At 38.1% G+C, this 11,147-nt stretch overlaps 1 protein-coding gene across 1 annotated transcript; it reads right to left on the minus strand.

Moving 5' to 3' along the window:
- Positions 1–10,170: 10,170 nt before the first annotated feature.
- LOC309874084 (uncharacterized protein) lies at positions 10,171–10,728 on the minus strand (the record flags this gene model as incomplete). Its single annotated transcript, XM_082752005.1, has 1 exon — positions 10,171–10,728. One exon carries the CDS (start codon positions 10,726–10,728, stop codon positions 10,171–10,173), a length of 558 nt encoding a protein of 185 aa, XP_082608131.1.
- Between the last annotated feature and the right edge of the window lie 419 nt (positions 10,729–11,147).

Here is an 11,147-nt window from a genome sequence, read left to right on the forward strand (position 1 = left end):
TAATGTATCTTTAAATTTCTTATATTGCATGAAAATTATATTAACAAGTATTCATACTTCTGCAAAATGATTTGATGCCTGGTTTAAATGTCAGCATGGTTTGGAAGATGATTAAAAAAAAAACAAAAACAAAAACAAAACAAACAAAAAAAAACACTATAATAATGTATGCTATTTATGTACTTTGTAATTACTGTACTTTGTACAGTTAAGAAAAAATTGCAGTTGAATAAATATCACTTGAACACAATGATTTTGTTGTGCAGGCCTAAGCAATAATGCATTTGCAGAGTTATACTATATTATATCCTTGTGCTAGTATACAGCAAATATGAAAAGGAAGAAAAAAATTTGCGAAATATTATTTTTCTATGAAAGCATTAAAGCATCAGAAGTTAAATTTCATAACTTGAAAGTATATTTATAACTTGAGGTATTCTACTACACCTATGTTCTTTCAAATTCAATTAAAAAAAAAATAAATCTTTTATTTAATTATCAATTATGCAGTTCAATCTTGATCACTACAGCCACGTGGGCTGTGTTTGGGTGTTAAGGCACTCTCATCCCAGAATCCATGCCCAGTACAGACTACAAATTAAATCAAGCTATATCCTGATGGCCTAACAGATTTTGGGGGATATGTTGCATATCTAATTCCTTTTAAACCATCACCCAATGACAAACTGGCCCTTATTTGAGTTCTGGAGGATCTTACAGGAATCTGGAGGTACAGGAATACCTGAAGGGTCAATGCAGATATGAGAGTGTACAAGCTATTTTCAGTGGTGCCCGGAGACAGGACAAGAGGCAACAGACACAAACTCAAATACTAGAGGTTTAATTTGAACATCAGGAAACACTTTATTGTGTGGGTAACTGAGCAATGGAACAGGTTACCCAGAGAAGTTGTGGAGATGCCCTTCCTGGAGATATTCAAAAGCTGTGTGGTCATCATCCTGGGCAACCTGCATGTCTCTACTGGAGCAGAAAGGTGAGACTAGATGACCTCCAAAGGTCCTTTCCAATCTAAACTATGCTGTGATTCTGTGATTGTATTTTTTGTGGTATTGCAGAATTTCAAAAAATTTAAATAGAAAAAAAAAATACTCTTGTTATTAGATGTGCACTGTGGTTTAATACATCTTCAGTCTTAAGAAGCTACGAAACACTGGGCTGTTGGAGGTAAGTACAATAATGGTTTGAAGAGGAAAGCAGATGCCCATTATTCTGTGTTGATTCATTTACAACTGCATAGTTCAGAGTACTGAGACCTACTAATATTTTGCTATTATGTGCCTTTTCTATTGCAGTATCAATATAAACAGTGCTTCTTTGTTCGGTGTGATAATAAAAAATCTTGTGTTTACATCATGTTTTTATAGGTTCAAGGAGGAGACAACTGACACAATGACTGCATTACATGAGACAAATTTTACCTGCTAAAATGAATGATAGCTGACAAAGACCATCACTGAAAGGTTCAATGGGTTAAACAATGTAGAAATAATATATATATGTAAGAAATATATATATATAAGAAAAAAAAAATATCAAAAACTAAAGGGGAGAAAACCTGTAAAGGAAACAATTCATAAAAGACAGCTTCTGGCCATCTGGGGAAGAATAAAAGGAGATAAGGGCATTCATTGTTTTTGCTTCTGATAAGAGCAGGAAGAGGAAAGTGAGACTGTCAGCAGAGTGTTTTCAGTAAATAAATAAATAAATAAATAAACCACGCTGGCAGCAGTCAGGATAAGTCTGATATGTTAAGCCATTTTAAAGGAGACTGCCACTGAGATTTCCTGCTCTTCTGCCTTATGGAGTTGAGATAACATTTGTTAACATATTCAAACTTCAGCAGACTTTTCTGAACAAAAAGGAGCCTGTGAAACTTTAGAATATTACCTGTCACTGCTTGGATGCTCTTCTTCCCATAGATTTTTAAACCTCACTACATTAATTCCACATCTGCTTCTCAAGATTATTTCGTATGGTAAATCAAGCAATAATTTGGCTTCTGTCATGTAGCCACATTGCACTGTTTAAGTTACTAAAATGTATTCAATATATCCATGGGGATTACAGGTGCAACACATGACCTGCAAGAGAATTGGGCTGTCTGTGGGTCACAGCTATCAGTGATGTATGTTAGCCTATGGGATTTAAAATGGCACCTTGTTTAGGTGCTAGAATTACTCACCGTACTCCACTTTAGTAATAATCACAGAGGAAACAGATGTTAGTTTCAGTTATTCCCCAAAGCCTCTCTCAAGATTAGATTTTCTATCTGTGCAAATAGTGATTATGTGAAGATGGCTCTATGTGTTGACTCTGCTTGCAGAACTGGGGCCAGAAACTAAGTGTTCAGCAGTATGGCACTAAGATCAAATACCGTAATGCATGGCCAGACAGGGTGTTTGTTTCCCATCTGCAAGGCCCTCATAGGAAGAAGACCCATCTTTACAAAGCAGTTTGGACTCCATGAGTGACACAACTCCAAAGCCTATAAGGTGACCTTTCAGAAAGGCAGTGTACTGATGCTAGCATGAGTTATTGCACTGCGCTGTAATTTAGGGGTGATATCACATAAGTTATTAAACAGAGAGACAAGCCACTCAGAAGAAAAAAGAAACAGACCTAATGAATTGTGTAAAAACAGCAGTTCTGTTGCAATTGTTATTCCTCTGCTTTCTGAGTTAAGTATTTCTGAACAAATGGTTCAAGATTTCAGCAAGACTCTAGATACATTGCTATGTGTTTCCTTTAGTAGAGGAGGTAATGAATTTCTTACTAGATAAACTATTTTCCATGTTCAGAACTATGTTTAGCAGCTTATATATAATAAAGAAATACAGGAGCCCAAAACAAAAAATTAGTTATATGTTGTGTCACCCCTATGATGAATATTCTTACCAAAAAAATATAATAACATATCAACAAAATGTATAACACTTTGTACTAGTAATAGAACTATTTTTGGATCCAGGCGTTTTATGTCATCTAGATAATGCTATCATTCAATCTTGATAATCAGATGCAGTCTATTCTGTCCCAGCTATTAATGTCATCAACTTGATACTTCCTTTTTCAAAAACCAGATATCCCAGGAGAGTTAGAGTAATGCCTTTGAAGATTGAATTTGTCTGAAAAATTTAGAATAACAAAAAAAAAAAAAAAAAAAAGCAAAAAATAAAACCAAAAAAGAGAAAATCGGAGATGTTTGCCAAGATGTTTTCCAGCTATCTTAGATGAGTTAATAGTATTACAATCCTTCCTGAACTTCTATATAGAAAAAGAAGTAAAAATGGAAGGTGCATTATTTGCTGTACCCTAAAGCCAGGACCAGTCACACCACCCCCATTTAGTTTATCATAAAGAATATAATAGCAGGACTTCCATCTAAAAGAATAAAGAAAACAATTATTCACTGGACATTATACTATTCCCTCTAACAACTCAATTTTTGCTTATCAAAGACTCCTATTCACAAACAGACTTAGACACGTAGTTGAAATTACAAACCTAGGTTATTCACTTTGGATCCCTGTAAAATACAAGGTGAAATTTTGCTATCCATTATCACAATACACAAAGTTTAACTTGATTAGCTTGAAAACAAAATAAAACACAAGGCCTATCTGAAACACCCGTCCTCAATAAGCCAAGATCTAGGGAAACAGTGTAGACTGCACTCATGTTAGCAATCTAAACTAGCACCAAGGCAAACCAGTATAACAGCTTATGATGACAGTCTTAAACTCCATGGCCTTCCTAAACTATACAAGATACCCTGTGTAGTGATACTGACCAGAAGGCAATTGCATTTTGAGGAGTTAGTGATCCATGTAACAGTTAACTCCATAGTTCCAGGTCTGTTGTTGTGCTGCACATGGTCTTCAAACCTATGGTGTGTAGCGCACATCCCTGGATGTCACTGGATGAACTCAGCCAGCTCACTGTAGGAAAGAAGACTGCAGGCAGCTCCCTCACAGTATTGGTGATTACACAATCTGAGTCTAAGACTGCAACAAGAATTTATCTTTTGAATACCCTTTATATTTGACAATAGACATGATAAATAAAGTAGTTTTCCTGTAAGAAAATCTTGTAATAGCTCAAAACAACAAAAAGAAAGAACTTATCTCCCTGGATTAGATGTGCTCAGCAAGTAATGGTTAAATCCATTTGCAATCTCTCTGATGCTGCATGAATGTAGGGTTCCCAGCATGTGAAGAGACCTGAAGTTTACTACCTACATTCTATCTACATTCCTCTTTTTAGCCACTTTTAATAGATCAGATATTTTATTCAGTTATTTGTTGTCAGGCCTTTCTTATGGAGATCCAGAAAGAACCCTGTGCCATAAATAGGGTACCAGGGAGAGGAGTGAAAGCTGGAATAATCCTAAGCCTATAGCCCGTCTACTGGGAGAGGAGAGCCCACCTGAACTGACACACAAATTACCTTTTTTTTTTTTTTTGACATCAACAACTGAAATGACTTTGTGGGAGTTCTTTCTACTGTCATTGCATTGTCCATGCTTTGATTTGGTTGACTGGAGCTTCTGGGCTCTGGCACAGGTTGATAAGATCTCATAACATTAGAGGGAAGACCAGCAAACTGTTGGGTGTAATCAAGTCCTTCTGCTGTGAGCTGACAGCACAACTTTGTTGTCCTTGACAAAAACTTGGAAGCCCTTGCAAACATGCAGAAGACTGTCTGCCCTATGGAGCCTCCTAATATCCAACCCTGTCACTATGTAACCAGTTTAAAGTAAGCAAGTTTGCAATGGGCAAAATAGTGATAAATGTGTCTGAAGCCATGCTTTAAAACCTGTCTCTTTAAATAATGTGACCAGGAGACACAGCCAGTCATCTGATACCTGGGTTCTTCAGAACGTAGAGCAGCCAAGGGAAGGACTACTTACAAGATCTACACTTGCACCATGTGTTCAACCCATTAAAACTGAAAGTAGCTACATCTGGAAGACTATGTTTCCATGTGTTAGAAGACCTCTGAGACAAGTTTACAGATGTTTTTACAGACCTCAGTAGAAGGACACAGAAACTTTGGCAGGCTGACCCCACCCAACCAATCTCTCACTCCCCCTCCTCAACAGCACAAGGGGAAAAACAAGATGGAAAAGTTCATGGGATAAGATGACAGGGAGATCACTTACCAATAGCTATCACAAGAAAAACAGGTTCAACTTGGGAAAATTCATTTTAATTTATTGCCTATTAAAAATAGAGCAGGATAGTGAGAAACAAGGACACATCTAAAAACACTTCCCTCCCACCTCCATTTCTTCCCAGGTTCAACATCACTCCTTCATTCCTGACTCACCCCCCTCTCTCCATCCCAAGCAGTAAAAGGACATGGGGAATAGGGTTATGGTCATATTGTCTCAGCTGCTCTTTACTCCTCACATGCTTCCCCTGTTCCAATGTGGGGTCTGTCCCTCAAGAACTGATCCAGCGTGGGTCCCACACAGGCTGCAGTTGCTGCCAGGAGCCTGCTCCTGCTTGAGCCATCCACATGCTGTAGGTTCCTTCAGGGCATACCCACTTGCTGCAGTGTGGGGCTGTCCACAGGCTGAGCGTGTTTATCTGGTGGTTCACTGACCTTGATGTCTGCAGTTGTTTTTCTCACTTTTTTTTTTCCTCATTCCTCTATTTTACAATTTGTGCACAATACTTTTTAGTCTTTCCTGAATGCACCTTCCCCAAGACACCACCATTTCGGCTGCTTTGCCCAGCCATGCCCTATGGTGGGGCCATTGGAGCCAGCTGGAACCAGCTGTGTCCAGCATGGGGCAGCCCCGGCCTCTCCTCACAGAGGCCAACCCTGCAGCTACCTGCTGCTTCCAAAACTGTGCCATGTAAACCCAATATAGCTGTAAACACCAGTTTCTTCAGCTTCTGTGCACACAGCAGTGTGCAAGAGGATGGGACCCTCAGGTGGTGTGTGAGATGCCGTCTGATTCTTCACTAGAAGAGCCACAAACATACTGAGTCCACCAAGGAGTGGACTAAGTGAGTAGACAGGCACATTTTCAGATGTGTTTTCCAGTATGGTAAAATAAATACAAAGGTGCATAATAAGTAAATTCCAGTTACAGGATTCATTTTTTCTCTCCTGTTAGATACACTGAGGTTCTGGCAGTATCTTTGTCAGTATCCCTATGAATATGCTTGAGCACCAAAGTGGCAGAGAGAACTGCCTGCTGCCAGTTCTTACACAGGAACAGCGGCAGAAGCAGAGTTTTTAATATTCTTTACCTTTGCGATTGTAACACTGTACTTCCTCCTAAAGATCAACTACATCTCCAACCAGCCAGAAATTACTGTGGTATCAAGCCTCCAAACAGAAACACAGGTACTTGATCTAAACTTGTAACAAACTGTTACAGAACTGCTGTAATGTCAGCAGTTATGAAAACTAAGTTGTTTTAATAATATCCTCACACTTCAAATAATAATCTACAGTACAAACTGCAGATTTAAGAATGTATCTATGTTGTTAATAATCACTTTAAATTTTTTTCAAAAATGACCTCCAGCATTTAGACCTCAGATTTTTATTTCACTTTATTTATTTATTTATGTATTCATTTATTGCATGGAAGGTGTGTTGTTTATGTGGGTGTAGATAATTTACTAGATGCCCACAACCCTTTACACATGAGGGCATACTAAAGAGGTTCTCTAGAACACAACACTTGCTAATAGTTGTTATTTCTTCAACAACAAAAAGAAACTGTAGGAAAAAAAAAAAAAAAGTAAATAAAGGACTCAGGAAAATAAAGGTTGCAGGTTATATATTAAATGACTTACACATACAACTCATTGACTTCTCTAAGTTTGTAGTCACAGATATGGAAAAGATCAGTAAAGTAAAAAGATATGTAAAAGGTGCGTCCTTTATAATAAAGAGTACTATAGGAACTAGGTGTTTTTTTCTTTTTTTCTCTTTATTTCTTTTTCTTTTATTTTCAAAAATGAGTAATAGAGGAAGAGCTCCTTATCTTAAGGAGGAATGCATTTTTAAAATATGTTTTTGTTTCATTATTTGAGGTAGGAAACTTGAGCAGAGAAGGTCCAGTTCAATGATTTCAATGTCATGAAGTACTTTCAAAATGGAAAAAAAATAATAAAAAAATATAAAAGCAGTGGTACTAAAAACTGGCAAAGTTTTACCAGTGTTCAGTACTGACAGCTCACAAATTGTTACTGTTTTTAATATAAACCAGCCTACTTTATTGGACAATTCATAACTTTTTTTATATATAATTTTAATTGAAGTATTGATGAACTAAAAGGGCCAGTTTTGGAGCTAAACTTTCCTTACTTTGACAGTTTGATATGTGAAAAATAAATATATGAATTATGAGAGCAGTTGCAGGCAAATTAATTATATATGTGTCTCCTTGCATATGCCTTTTGGTTTCTTTCAGAGTTTTTGGTTTTCTTTCATAGTCTTTTGGTTTGTTCAGTTTGTTTTGTTTTTTAAAACATTAATGTTGATCCTTGTGTTCTCTCCTAGATGTGAGCAATAAAAAGCCCTGGAAAACTGCAATATAGGCACAAAAGCAATACAGTAAATAGTACAGATTTGATTTAAACCTAACTGTATTGGTATTAGGGATATGAGTTTTATCTTATAACATGAATCCTGCATAGAACATAAATGTTCAAAACATGTAATAACCTTTAAAAATTCAATCAGTTTCATCATTCATTAAAGTTTCTAGAAATGACATTGAATTGCCTTCCAGCAGTTTTCCTTGTCTCATCACATTCTGAAACTTCTTTGAAATATTTTTGTAGAAAACTTTTATTCACAAATGTGTCAAGTAAAACTTGCTTAAATATTTATATACTGTCTGTATACAGCATAAACATTTGATCTTCTGTATAAAGCCAACCCTGTATTTTCTTGTTCCCATGACTGAATGTACACTGAAAAAGTGTTTAGTGAAATGCTGATTTCAGCAGGGAGTCTGATATTGATTTTAACAAGTAGAGGAAAACATTTAGCACAGTTAGGGTGAGATTCTGAGCACAGAAGTACAGCTGAGCAAACCTATTTAGGCTTGAATTCTTACGGCTGAAAGACTTACAGATCAGCTAGTTCCAAGTTCCCTGCCAAAGGCAGGGATACCTTGCATTAGATCAGGTTGTTCAAGGTCTCATCAAACCGGATCTTGAACACTTCCAAAGATGAAGTATCTACATCTTCTCTGGGCAACCTGTCCCAGTGTCTCACTAACAGTGTCTCATAGTGAAGAATTTCTTCTTTATAACTAATCTAAATCTACACATTTTTAGCTTGAAACCATTGCCCTTTGTCCTACCATTATGCTCCTTAATAAAGGGTCCCTCCCCATCTTTTCTGCCCCTCTTAGGTACGGGAAGGCCACCATAAGGTCTTCAGATACTTCTGTAGGCTAAATATCCCCAACTTTCCCAGCCTGTCTTTGTAGGAGAGGTGTTTCAGCTCTCTGATCACCTTCGTGGCCCTCCTCGGGACCCCTTGTATATGGGGACACATGAACAAAAAAGCTCATGGGTTGAGATAAGGACAGGGACATCACTCACTAGTTACCATTATGGGCAAAACAGACTCAGAATAAGGGAGTTGAATGTAATTCATTGCTTACTGATAACAGACTAGAGCAGTGAGAACTAAAAGCAGTCTAAATCCACCTTCCCCCCATTCACCTTTGTCTACCTCCTTCCGCCGGGCAGTTTAGGGGAATGAGGAATGGGGGCTTGTGGTCAGTCCATAACACTTCATCATCTGTTGCTCCTTCACGGTCACTCTCTGACCCTGCTGCAGCATATGTTTGCTCCTACAGAATGCTCTCCTTCCCAAACTGATTGTACATGGGCTTCCCACAGACTGCAGTTTTCAAGAACTGCAACTATATGGGTTCGTACCACAGAGTGCAGTCCTGCAGGAATGGATTGCTCCAGCAGGGGTCCATCACAGGTGGCAGTTCCCCCCAGATCCCCTGCTCCTGCATGGGCTCCTCTCCATGGGCTGCAGCTCCAGCCTGGGGCCTGCTCCTGCAGGGGCTTCCCATGGGCTGCAGCATCCTTCAGGCCACATCCACCTGCTCCCCCATGGTCCTACACAGCAGGTGAAATTCTGCTCTGATACCTGGAGCACCTCCTCCCTTTCTTTCTTCACTGACCTTGGTGTCTTCAGATTTGCTTATCTCTACATTTTCTCACTCCTCTTTCCCAGCTGCTGTTGTGCAGCTTTTTTTGTTTGTTTGTTTGTTTATGTGCTTTCACAGAGGTGCAACCAAGGTCAGTCATGGGCTCTTCTTGGCCATCAGCAAGTCCTTTTTTTGAGCTCCTGGGACAAATTCTGTCTTCTTCTCAAAGAGGCCAGCCCTCCCCCTCCCTCCACAGGTTAAAAAGTATTCTTAGGAGTTTAATTTCTATACATAGGACAACACTGTAATATCAGGGATGTGTTGGATGTATATGCCTCCTGTTTGCTTGTATCAGACTGCTTAATCCTAGACCCAGCTACAGTAGACTGGCAACATCCACAGAATGAGGTCTTGACCCTGGTTTTCTATGAACACTAGGTAGTCTTAATGTGCTAGTTTTAGTTCCAAGCTTCTGACACAATACCTTTGCACACTACAGGGATGGTGTTTTTATGATATGATATTACAGGTTTTAGATTGGTAGTTATTGTTTGTGTTTTTGTTGTTGTTGTTTGGTTGTGTTTTTTTTTTCATGTACTGGAATGTGATCCAAATGCATGTGCAAGTGTTCAAGGCTACACTGTAATCAGAAACTTATTTTCTGTGGTGTTCAATATCCCAATAGAACAGATATCTGTAGATATGCATTATGTATTGCCAGAAGTAATTTATTAGAATTTAGAGAGCAAAGTTGTCAACACCCATGTATCATCACTTTCAAACTTCCAAGGCTTTGGCATTAAGCTTAACAGACTATTTCGTGCCTGTTTTTATCCATTAGTTGCTGCTGATGTTCTATTATGGAGACTAGGACATAGTATCTTGCTAACAATAGATATTACTATCTTTCTTTGTAAACTGCTTATTTCTCCTGCTAAATCTCCCCATGTGTCTGATACTTTTCTTATATTGCTTTATTCCTCCCCTTGAAGGATCTTATTTCATTCATGGAGGACTTTGTGCTCCTCTTTGAGAGCTTTTCCCTGACTCTGTAGGGCCTTCATCTCATCTTGAAGTGCCCTGTTCTCCTCTTGGAGAGCAAATTTCTGATCACTTAGGGCATTTTTTTCCTCACAGAGAGCCTTCTCCTCTTCCTGAATAGCTTTGTTGTCCTTTTGAAGAGCCTTAATATGCTTATTGAAGGCCTTGTTTTCCTCCCATAAAGCTAAAATCTCTTTCTGAAGAGCTTTTTCCTGCATTGCAAAAGCTATTTCTTGTCCTTTGAGAGCCTTAATCTCTTCTCTGAGGGCTGTACTTTGCTGTAGGAGGGCCTTTTGCTGTTTCTCAAGGTGCTTTGTTTCTTCTGAAGAATCTACGCGCTTTTTCTGAAGAATTTTATTCTGTTCCCAGAGGGCTTTATTCTGTCTTTGTATAATTTGATTCTGCTGATAACAGACTTTGTTCTCCAAGCGAAAAGCTCTGTTTTCTTGCTGAAGGGTTTGATTCTCTTCTCGAAGGGTCTGATTCTCCTTCCGCAGTGTTTGGTTGAATTGTGCCATTTGAGAGGAGGTGGTAGATGGCGGCAGTAGAGATAAACTGCTGTTCTTGCTTAAAGACTCTTCTTCTTTTGAGTCAAACATTTTGTTACTTTACTGCACCATTCAAGGACTGTGCTGTGGTCCAAGTGTGTGATTGCACCTTTTATATTCAATAGTCATGGGACTGAGAACAGAAGTTAAGTGTCCATCAACCCCTTATCAGAAAAGCTTGTAGATAAATAAATAAAGCACAAAATGTAAAATAGAAGTAATGGTAAAAACAATCCTGTTATTTGGCAAGTATTGTGTATTTTTCAATATTATTAAATGGAAATATACATAATAAATACATACATAATAAATACATACAAAATAAATAAATACATAATAAATTAAATTTAAAGAGGCTGAGTATAATGAAGAGAAAAGAAAGGATATTT

This window comes from Aythya marila (genome assembly GCF_965140915.1).
Source record: "Aythya marila genome assembly, chromosome: 1".
Classification (NCBI taxonomy): domain Eukaryota; kingdom Metazoa; phylum Chordata; class Aves; order Anseriformes; family Anatidae; genus Aythya; species Aythya marila.